This window comes from Episyrphus balteatus, chromosome 3, assembly GCF_945859705.1.
Source record: "Episyrphus balteatus chromosome 3, idEpiBalt1.1, whole genome shotgun sequence".
Taxonomy (NCBI): domain Eukaryota; kingdom Metazoa; phylum Arthropoda; class Insecta; order Diptera; family Syrphidae; genus Episyrphus; species Episyrphus balteatus.
In genome coordinates this window covers 8175556-8187645 of record NC_079136.1, presented here as the reverse complement: position 1 = coordinate 8187645, position 12090 = coordinate 8175556, and the positions used below count along the sequence as shown (strand labels likewise).

General features: G+C 29.2%; 1 protein-coding gene across 9 annotated transcripts in view; it reads left to right on the top strand.

Annotated features, from left to right (window-relative positions):
* LOC129913874 (uncharacterized) overlaps positions 1-12090 on the top strand; it is a 128023-nt gene that overhangs the window by 44710 nt on the left and 71223 nt on the right. Inside the window, exon 1 of one of the 9 annotated variants that reach the window (XM_055992831.1) lies at positions 3121-4775. The exons of the other annotated variants lie outside the window; for them this stretch is intronic. Coding sequence (XP_055848806.1) covers positions 4768-4775 — 8 coding nt within the window. The 5' untranslated portion in view covers positions 3121-4767. Of the gene's footprint in view, positions 1-3120; positions 4776-12090 lie in introns of those variants that run through there. 9 annotated transcript variants of the gene reach the window in all.

The window sequence follows — 12090 nt, the reverse complement described above, 5'->3', positions numbered from 1 at the left end:
ATTGAATAATAATAGACAAAAATGTAAGAATTCAATAGAAATGAAATCACTTTGAAAAGAAAACACATTTTTGTAGCCAGAGTGCTCATATTGTTTTTAAAAGTTCAAAATAACTGACGAAGAGAAAATATTTTGTTTCAAAATTCTCGGAAGACTATAAATCTTTCTTTGTGAAACTTTTTGGAATTTTCTTAACAACTGAAACATCAGTTATGTCATAAAACTTATTTTCTGATCCTTAATGCAATTATTCTCTCAAATGTTACTTATAATAGCCATTCATATCGAAAAAGATATATAGTCAACGAAGACTCAAAATTATGAAATAAATGCAAGCAATCGTGTAGTTTAGGTTATTTATTTATTTTTTTTTTTTTCAATGTTAGAGATGACTTCCAGAAATAACATACCAAAAGTCCCGAAATTAGCTTTAGACATTTATTTTCTCGGAACCAGACATATAGGTATTATTAAGATACGGAAAGCAGAAAATCTTTAAAAAAAAAATAGGAAATCCTAAGAAATGTGCACTTAGTTTTTACTCGAGCAAAATATTCAAAATCATTTTGGCATATCATTGCATTTATGTAATTAATGAAATTAATCTAGGAAATCAATTGTCGTCTGTTAGAAGTTATTTTGGTGTTGAACCAAAGTCATACATTCTTTCTTTTTCCATACATTCTTTAAGATTAAAAAAAAAATACGTAACGCATACGCCAAAGTGGCGTTAAAAATTTCAATATAAACTCGTAGTAGTCGGTTAGGCGTTCAGGACTATTTTTCGGAAGTATGTAAATATGAGCATAAAAAATCTTGGTATCCTTTATTTCTAGTTAAGGTAGGTATAGTTTCTATATGCATGTAAAAATAAAATACAGGACTGGATCGTACCAACTTTAACTTATGGTCAAATTTGCTTAAAATGTTAAAGATGTTGACCTCCAAACCAGGTGTACCATTTGTTTAATGCAACAACAGCAATGCAACTAAGCATTTTGCATTTATCATATAGAGTTGCCACACTCGCGGGCAAACGAGCGGGCGGGGGCGAAAACCATTTTCTTAAATGAAACTAATAATTACACGGTGTAACACTCAAAATATACGCGGGCGGAGACCTATCAGGTTTTGTAGAGCTAGTCGCACTGAATACGGAACGGTATTTGAAAATCCCCTAACACAAAATCTGGAGTTGCGGACAAAAAACGGTTTTTTGGACCTTCACCCATTGAAAAAATTCTAGCTTCGACAATTTTTTACCCATTTTCGATTTTTTTACAGTTTCTGATAGAAGATAAATATACCTTTTTAACAATGTATAAAACATGTAACTCGGTTAAACCACTTAGAATTTATAAGATGTCAAAGTTCAAAAATTCAATTTTTTTTTTGTCATTTGCCCAACTTCGGCATCAATTTAAAGTATATGTTTTCAAAACAACATGCTATTTAAAAATATATTCTAAAACTATATCTATTTCCCAATTAATTAAAATTAAAATGAATTTTTAAAATTTGTTTTTCACCTATTTTTAACTTTGAAATCGATTATTTCAAAAACTATTATTTATAATATATTGATTTAAAAATCTGAATCAAATGTACAATTTTGCCTTTCGGAAATGGTATCATTTATTACTGTAAGTGTTGCCGTTGTTTTTTAATAATTTTATTTTATTTTGATAATTTTTTTTTTGAAAAATGCCCCTCCCACCTAAACGGGGAGAGATAGACCCCCCTCTCAAATAAAAAAAAACCCGTTATCAAATCCTGGCGCCCAAGTTATCCTACTACGTGCCGAAACAACATTTTTGTTCTATACCTAAAAGTTCGAATTTCTGTATCTGGGTTTCTAAGCCAATTTTGAAGTGATTTTCATAAAAAGTATCTCGATTGATTGGGAAATAGATATAGTTTTAGAATATATTTTTTTAATAGCATGTTATTTTGAAAACATATACTTTAAATTGATGTTGAAGTTGGGCAAATGACAAAAAAAATTGAATTTTTGAACTTTGACATCTTATAAATTCTAAGTGGTTTAACCGAGTTACATGTTTTATACATTGTTAAAAAGGTATATTTATCTTCTATCAGAAACTGTAAAATCGAAAATGGGTAAAAAATTGTCGAAGCTAGAATTTGTTCAATGGGTGAAGGTCCAAAAAACCGTTTTTTGCCCGTAACTACAGATTTTGGGGGTGTTAGGGGATTTTCAAATACCGTTTCGTATTCAGTGCAACTAGCTCTACAAAACCTGATAGGTCTCCGCCCGCGTATATTTTAAAACCTCATTTTTGTAACACCGTGTTATTATATAATTAAAAAATTCTGTCGTAGTTCTTAAGACAACCTTTGAAGTTAAGCCTTTTTTCAATAGTTTTTAGATTTTACTAGGTACACAGTTTTTTAATAATTTTTTTATCAATTTCAAAAACAAAACATTAAAATGTAGTCAAATGCATTAATTTCAAATACAAAATATTAAAATGTTATCAAAAGCATTGAAAAATAAAAAAAAACTTGAATTAAAAATATTCCATTGCCACCTAAATCATAACTTTATCTGGGTAAAAATTGAAATTAAATGCTCGTCTTTTTTTTAATAAAAAAAAATTAAATTTTAATCAAACTATATTTAAAACGTAAACGAAAATGGAAGCTATTTTAAAATTAAAAATAAAATAGAAAAAAATTATGAATTTGCACTAATTTGAAGGCGCTTTGTGTTTTTTCAAAGTAAAATGTATGAATTACTGACAAAATTTCTTTGGCAATAAGATTTTTATAGAATTTGGAAAAAAAAAATGATTTTTGCAGACCCACGATTGTTAAAACAACATGTTCCCATATTTAATTTCTATCATAAAAAATCCTTAGCTCTTTCATTCAATATAGGTACGTTATAATATACTCTTTACTTAAAAGTAAGCGATTTATTCACTAGTGTAGGTACATTTGATTACAAATTATAAAATAAATATATTAATCTCATTAACTTTGTAGGTACCTAACTCAGGATTGAATTAAGACTTTTCTGCACACAAAATCCACTCAAATCATAATTCAAACGAAAGACAATACAATTTGTCTGTCAGCAAAGCAAAAAAAAAAAATATCTCATCGATTTTATTCAGATTGAAAATCCTCCATCTAAGCATAAAGATGAAGTGAAACCTTTTTTCACTTCATCTCTAAAACTATACGCTGCGCTGCCAAATCGTCTCAATTCATTTCACTCTCTAATTACATTGTATTTTGTTGCACTTAGTTGCACAATCAATGAAAGATAGAAAAATAAGAGAGGGAGATAGAGTAGTTACCTCTAATAAAATACAGTCAGAAAAAAATTAAAGACATTATGCGGGTGAATAAACAGAATAAGATACAACAAATTCAACATTTAAATTCAATACAAAAAAAAAATTGTCTTATTCAATCTTTTTTAATCTCGAATAAAAGAAAAATTTTCTCAAAGTTTCGTTATAATGCAATAAAATTAATTAAGTAATGCACACAAGGCATACACAGTTTATTGAACGCAACAACCATACCAAGTGGAAGGTATAAATTCTCTCTTCTCTCAGAAAATTCAGAATTCAGATACAAAATTATTGAAGATACAAAAAAAAAAATCATTCAATTATTCTCCAACTGCGCTCAACTTAAGCTAGGTTTTTGTGTCTTCGCTCGCTTATAGAGTTTCCTGTTTGCTTTTGTAGATTTTATTTTCAAGATAGTATAGGTGCGAGTTTCTTCGTCAGTCTTTGTAGAGGTATTATTATTGCGTCTCCGTCCATCTTCATGGCTTCTTGTACACTCTCAAAAAAATGTATCTTGCCAGTAAGAAAGACTAGATATCTGACGACTTACGACAGTTTGATAGAGCTCTCAGTGATCGCGGATCGTTTTTCTCCAAATTTGCTGATCATAGTTAACTTTTCGAATGATATTTTGTCGGAAATCCATGAAAATTAATGGATTAAGATAGTTTTTTTCAAAAGAATTCCAATAGGTTCGTTATAAAAAAAGTCAAAGTAAGGTTCCAATTACGATCTTTTCGGAATTCTACGTACCAACAAGATCGCTTTTTGCTTTCTTTTGTGTGTGCGGAAATTTACACACCATTACACTCAGAATATCTCTACAACACTTGTGTATGTGTTTTTTTACCTGCCGCGTGTGTTTCTTGTTTGTTACCTGTCCGATAAATAAAAATTTTCTGTTGAAAAAATTGTATCTGTGTATCTTTTGCATGCCTCTACCTACACTAAACACCTTAACCAGTTTCGGTTGATATATTTTTGCAGAAAAATCTTCACGTGTGTGTTGACCTCTATTTCCATTGAAAGTGCAATAAATTTTTAAATACATTTTTGTTTTCAACTTCTTTTTTTGTTTTTGTTGCAACTTCATTAAAAAATTGTATCTAGATACAAAGTTTCTCGTTAGATAGTGTGTTGAACGAAAGTTAATACAAAACCGGGGCAAGAGTTTTTGTTTTCATTTGAATTCGTGTTTTTTTATTGCGGCAACACTCTAAGTGTTTTGATCAACGAGCGTGTATACAAAATTACACCAAAAAAAAAAAAAGATACAAAAGTATCTATCTATCGTAGTTTGTTTGTCTATCCAGCGAAATGAAAAACGAAGAGTGTACTGCTCTGGATATTTGATATATACAACACTGATGCTGCATTTTATTGTATATGGAGAGAAACACAAGTACCTATCAACACTTTGAGAAGTGATAGCAGCAGCATAATGAAAAGGTATAATTCCATAAGTTTAAAAAAAAAATATCTTTTTACTGCCATATTTGCAAAAGATATCTACTCACTTTTGTGGCGGTTTTTTATCACAGAGAAAAAAAGAGTATTGAATTACTTACAACCTACCTTTATTTACCCCCTACACAATATTATTTTTTTTTTTTTTCTTTGAGAAAATCACATCAGAGTTTTTGAATTGTATGTCGTCTATGTGACCTTTGAAATAGGAAGTTGTTACGAATATTTTTTGTATATCTTTGAAGTTTCTTTTTTGTCGTTTTCCATAAATTGAATGAATGTTTCACTCGGTTAAATAAGATGTAAAATAAAAATATAAGCACAAACACAACTTACGAGTGTGGGGTAATATTCTGAAGAAAAATACAAAAATGCTAAACAAACCTTGACATCGGAGCACATTAGCATACCTGTCAACTTTAGGTAGGTATCCAAAAAAGGGGTGGCTTGAATTTAGATATTAGACAAGCTAAATATAAAAGACTTTAGCCAGTATCTAACCTATTTATGTGTTTTTCTGTGGTTTGGGTTTTATTGGTGTATATATTTTCATAGTTCAATGAAGGCATATAAAATGATTTTAGTATTAGAAATCATGACATGTGAAGAAATTGACTTTATTTGATGGTGGTATATAAAACTTGATAGGGTGCTAAAAAAGTTGTATTTATTTGGAAAATAAAAAGTAGGTAGCTATTTCAAAGCTTTCACTTAATTTCGTGATAAATAGCAGTGAAATTTGGATGAAAAGTTATTATTCACTACCTTACAATTAATTTATTGATTGATATTGAATTGGGTAGGAATGAAAGACGATTTCAAAAATGTCAACAAACTTAATGTTACAACGAAAATTAAGAATTTAAAGGTTAATAACTTAATGAATTATCAACTTATTACTCAAAACCATCCAAGAACAATGGATTTCTTATATAAGACTTGCGATGAAGGGATTAAAAAGTGATTAGTACATATGCACACAATGTTGTAAATGTTCTAGTTCTATTTTGTTCAAATTGTATCTGTCACAGAAGCAGTGAGTTATATAGTAGAGTAACTGAAGCAAATTATTAGGGAACCCGGCCGAAGAGCTCTGTTTTTGACAATTTTTTTTTCAAACGTAGGTAATTAAAAATGCTTTAAAGTCTATAGATTAAAAATTGCCGATGTTGCCGTATTGTTTTTTTTAAATAAAAATTAAATTTTTTTTTAACAAAACCATTTTTTTTGCTTAAATTTCATAAAACAAATGATAGCAAAAACTTCTCTGAGTAATTTAAGGAAACAAAATTTTGATTGCTTAATTGACAATTTTTGTTTTAAATACCGATTTTTAAAGTTATTTCAAAAATTTGCCAAGTAAACAATCAAAATTTTATTGATACGAATTTGAACCCAAGCTTTAGAACTTGGTACACTTTTATATCTCAATACTTTTTGTGCCAGCATAATTTCAACATAGGATAACTTGGCTCTTTTTTTAACAGTAATGTTTTTGTTGTGATTTCACTACTTTTTGCAAGGTATGGCTGAAGAATTGAAAATCTCTATATTTGATGAAAATTCAGTGAAAATGGGCGGTTGCCACGCCCCCTGGCTGAAATTCTCAAACTTTAATTTTTTTCCTTTGTATAAACTACCATTCTACCAAATTTCAAGATTCTACGATAATCAGAAGTGCTCTATAATATTTGATGAAAATTCAGCGGAAACTACCAGCTCTACCATTCTACCAAATTTCAAGATACTCCGATAATCAGAAGGGCTCTAAAATATTTAATGAAAATTCAGCGGAAATGGGAGGTTGCCACGCCCCCTGGCTAAAATTCTCAAATTTTAAATTTTTTCCTTTGTATAAATTACCAGCTCTACCATTCTACCAAATTTCAAGATTCTAAGAAAATCTGAAGTGCTCTATAATATTTGATGAAAATTCAGTGAAAATGGGCGGCTGCCACGCCCCCTGGCTAAAATTCTCAAATTTTAAATTTTTTCCTTTGTATAAACTATCAGCTCTACCATTCTACCAAATTTCAAGATTCTCCGATAATCAGAAGTGCTCTATTATAATTGATGAAAATTCGGCGAAAATGGGCGGTTACCACGCCCCCTGAATTGAAAATCTCAAATTTTCGATTTTTTCCTTTGTATACACCAGAAGTCCTATCACCATGTAAAATTTCAAGTTTCTACGATAGCGGGAAGGTCTCCATAATTTTGATGATCTGTCAGTGAGTCAGTGAGTCAGTTACGGTTTTCGCGATTTTTGAAGTCCTTTATCTCAGAAACTACTCATCGTAAGAAGCTGAAATTTTGTGAGGAAATTTCTGGCATCTTTGGTGTGGAAGTTAGAGGGGGGTCGAAAATGGCCTGAGTTGTTTCCTGTAAATAAGGGTGTAGTGCCAAAGTTGCTAGAGAACTTGGCTGGGCACTACCGTGCCCCTTGATCACTTGATAAAAACTGAATTTTTGCATTGTAATAATTGATTTTCTCAAGATTTTGGCAAATAAAAACTTTAAACTTTTGCTATTTAACTTTCAACAATAAGGGCTACTGAATAAATAAAAAATAACTTTATATTTAAATGTTGGACTTAAAAAAAAAAAAATAAGTTAACTTTTTTTTCAAAACTTTTATTAAAAAAAGTTCTTGGAAAATGAAATGCTTTTCAATTTTTTTCATAAAGCGTAATACATATTGACATTTCCTTTTATAATTTCAAATCATAATAAATGTGGCCGAAAAAATTTGAAAAATTAATGCATTTTACATTTCGAAAAAGTATTAAAATCGACATGTTAAAATTTTGTCAATAATTTTTTTTTTTTTCAAAAATCTGAGTTCAATTACCATTCTTTCAAAAGCCCTTCATTCAATTTTCTTAATTTTAATTTTATAAATAAGAAAAAGCTTCAAGCTTTTTAAAAATGTATATTTAAATATTGTAGGTGTTGCCGTTCTGTTGAAATATTTTTTTTTTGTGTTTGAAGTCAATTAATAAGAAAATTGCATCTATCGCAACAATGGAAGATTGTCCCTCACTACCATATATTTTCTTTCCTTGAATTTCCTAGACAATCTTTTGGCATCAATTAATTTATGAAATTTGAGAAAAATTTAAAAAAAAACAAAATTTTTTTGTTCACAAAAATCTTCAATTAAATTTAAAAAATCAAAACGGCAACACCGGCAATTTTTAATCTATAGACTTTAAAGTATTTTTAATTACCGACGTTTGAAAAAAAAAAGATCATCAAAATCTAAGCTGTTCGGCCGGGTTCCCTAATATTGCCAATTTTTCAGCTTTAGTTACTCCACTAATAAGAGTGTACCAAATACTAAGATTTGTTCTTAAATTTTTATCAATTAAATTTAGATTTTTTTATTAAGCATTTTTTTCTTTTTATTTGCATTTTGTATATTTTTTAAACTATAGTTGATACAAATTTAATAATAGATCTTAGAATTTGGTACGCTTTAATATTTCATTGCTTTTTGTGTCAGATATTGTTTCAACATAAGAAAACTTGGTTCTTTTATTACAGTTATTTTATTGTTGACCCTAATTTATTTGATGATGATTCAGCCAAAATGAGCGGTTGGCATGCCTCCTGATTGGGAAATATAAAATTTTCGATTTTTTTTTTTTTGTTTACATGTACCGTTAGACCATCACTGTGCCTTATTACAAGTTTCTACGATAGCGAGAATTTTCCATACTTTTGATGATCTATCAGTGAGTTAGTCAGTTACGATTTTTTTTTATTTTTGTATCTGAATTTCCTGAGGACCTATTCTGTGATTAACTTAACAAAACTGACATTTCTGCCATATTTGGAAGAAAAGTTAGAGGAGGGCCAAAAATTGCCTGATAATGGCTCCGTTTTCATCATCAGCTAAGAATAACTAGTTTGTTTTCTGAACGTTAACTTCCAGAACAATATCAAGAACCGTAATAAATAGCAAATGACTCAAACTTGTCAACTAGCGGTAGGTACTGTCTGGGGGTGTTCTTAGTCTTCCGAAAAAATTGGAAAAACATTTTTCAAGTTTCGTAAATTTTTGACACTGGAATGCTCTTGTTTTCTTTGGTAAGTTTTTCGTTAGGCCATTCATCACCCAGTTGCCTAGAGCCTCTAATAGCATATCATTAGCTAAAATTGTTAGTCTACTACCTTTTGATTGTGAGAGGTGACCCGACTTCAAACTTTTTACTCATCTGACAACATTTTTTGGAAAAAACTTTCAATTTGTATGAATTTTATAGTGCTTTCTTAACTCTGGAATACCCATCTTGTACAAAACAAGGTCGGTCTACACATGAATTTTCATCACCGTTTTTGTTTCAAAATTGTTTCTTAAACTGAGGATCACTCTGAAAAATACGCACATATTCTTGTTGTTCATTCCTAAATGTTTTTAAAGGGAATTGCCAGTAAATACAACATATGTTTTTATAATTTCTCAAAATTGTCAAAAGTGTCAAAAAAAATAATTTGTATTTTCGCAGCATGTTATAAATTTAACTTATGCATGTGTAGGGCAGATGGTTGACATTTATTTTTTTGGAAAATACCTGCATTACTACAAAAACATCCAACTCATATTCACACAAAAAAGGTACGCAAAAAAAAAAATAACCGCTGTACAAAATTGTTAGTTCTTATCAGAATTACCACTTGCAACTATGTCTATTGCTAATTGGAATGTGCTACTTTTTTCCAATACTCTCCAATTAGTTTCAATATATTCACTATACAATAAATCAAAAGTCACTATTTATTACAAAATAAATATTGTTTAATTTCTATGAAATATTTTTTACTTCCGATTTTTTAATGGGAACCTTAAATTAATTGGAGAATGAATTTAAAATTTTTAAATGGATTATTTTTGTTTGTAATAAAAAAAAATTTAACCTGTGATAACACTTTTTCCTTTACATTCTCTCGGTTATATGAAAAATTTCATAAATGGACAGTTCTAAGAATTTTAACATCAATTTGCTACTATTACGTCCTTGACCATAAAAATTGTTTATTGTTTATCTTTCTGAATGAACCAAGCTTCAACTATCAATAAAAAAAAAGATACAAACAAAAAATTTGTTTTCGAATATTTGTATTTGGTTATGATGGTTTTTTTTTTAAATAAATTGGAGATGGAAGTCAATTAAAATTTAATTAAAAACAAACAAAAATTATAATTGAGTCGAAGCAATACCGGCACTGGAACAACCGGCATTCTCTCATTCTCATATCAATCAATGAATCGCAGTCAATTAAAATTGAATATGAGTACATAATATTTTATTTCATCTTGATAAATTAAAAGATGCGTGTTATATAAAGGTACTTTGCTCAATAAAAATACTCGTTGAGCTTAATTAATAGTTTAGTCCTTGTCGGAAACAATAGAATATTGGCGTAATGTTCTAAAAATCTATGGATTTATAATAGATCATTGTATCTAAATTTTTTTAACGACTTACCACAAATATAGGTTTGAAATAGATACTCTTCTCAAAGAAAACTGTTCCTATCAGAAAGTGCACAAACTTACAGCAGAGATTACTGGTTATTATAGAACAAATTGGTTGCAATTAATGACTGGAAACCAAAATGAACATATGAGATTTATGTAGAAATCACAAAGCTGTAGGTAGATTTCAAAACACTCGAAGCATGTTTGTTAATTTGGTTTACCATTTGATGAATAAACACATCAGAACTATTGAGGTTGGTCTGGTCTCTGGCCCTCCTAATATTCCTATTCAACCTACTTCTGCAAAAATGTGGTCTCAAATTATAATCAGGCTGTTATTAAAATAGAACTAACCTACTTGTAATCTTTATTAACAAATACCAGAGAACTATACTTTTGAATATCCTTGATTTAGATTAGACATTTGAAGCAGAACTTTGTATTGACAAACCACATTAACTATACATTTAGCAAGCTGAAATGCATTTAATTATGGTCAAATAAGTTTGACGATAAACATTTTCGAGTTTAATTTAAACTTTATTTGAATTGAGGTTATGTTTCCTCGTTTGTGTTTAATAAATTCATAAATAGTTCAGGAGATAATAATTGATCTTGAATTAAGTGTTTATTGAAATTTATTGACGCTAAAAGAAAAACTGACTATTCTTAGCTTTAAGGTGACTTTTTATAAAATTCTGTAATCTAAAACTTGTAATCGTCTTTCGTTACTTTTAAAATAGTAATTGTCCAAACTTGGTAGTCAACCTGAAATGACAAAAAAGAATTGTAGGTGAATGATATCCTACTTTCAATACTTCGATCAACTGAATTGAACTCGGTTATGACTTCATCACGAAAATAGCAAAGTACAGGCAGAAGGCAAAATATAGCTTTGACATGACAACAATACATCTCGGATTATTAGTTCCTTACGTTTTCGAGTTTTAGTGTCATCATCTATCATAAACTGGAGAGACTTTATTGTGTTTTGATGTGCCATTTGGTTGTTTATCATTATTTTCATTTTCATTTGGCATAAGCGACACTTATTGAATACAAATTTCTTGTATAGTAAAGTCAAATAACATTAAATTGAATTTATGTCTTGTTCCTGCAATCAATAAAGGTACTAAAAATACTTAATAAAATATTATTTCACTTGTAGTTACTCGTATGTATTATTTTATAAGAAATTTTAATTGAGAAAGTGATTGATCAAATGGTTATTTACAAATCTGAAATCATGTGGTATACTCTCGTGGGATTCTTCTTTTGATATTTCCTTCCGTGCTTCGGTTTGTTTTAGTTCAGTTTGGCAATTTAGTTCAAACTAAGTAGTTGTTGGTGATTCCGAAATTGAAATTTGACCAGTATTATTGAAAACTACTTCTTTCGAAAACGGCTCTAACAATTTTGATTAAACTTAATTTTTGAGAATTATCATTTTGCTTAGGTTACAAAAAATAATTGTACCTTATAATCGGGATTTATGGAGGTGAAACATCGGAGTTATGTAGAAGTTAAAGTTTAATGATCTTGACCAATTTTAAGGCAAGCATGCCTTTTTGTCGTGTCGTTTTTCGAATTGCACTTCATAACTTTTTCGGCAAATTTATAGTAGAAAAGTGAAAATCTATTTAAACGAAATTGAATAAGAATATAACAAATGCAAAATATCGGTCATGTAAAAATGTTTTATTTCACATAATTGGTTTAATGACACAGTTAGTGATGGAAAAGAAAGATGGCTTTTATAAAATGGTTCGAAATAATGAAGTTATGGAGTTCTTGAAACTTGAGTTTTAACAA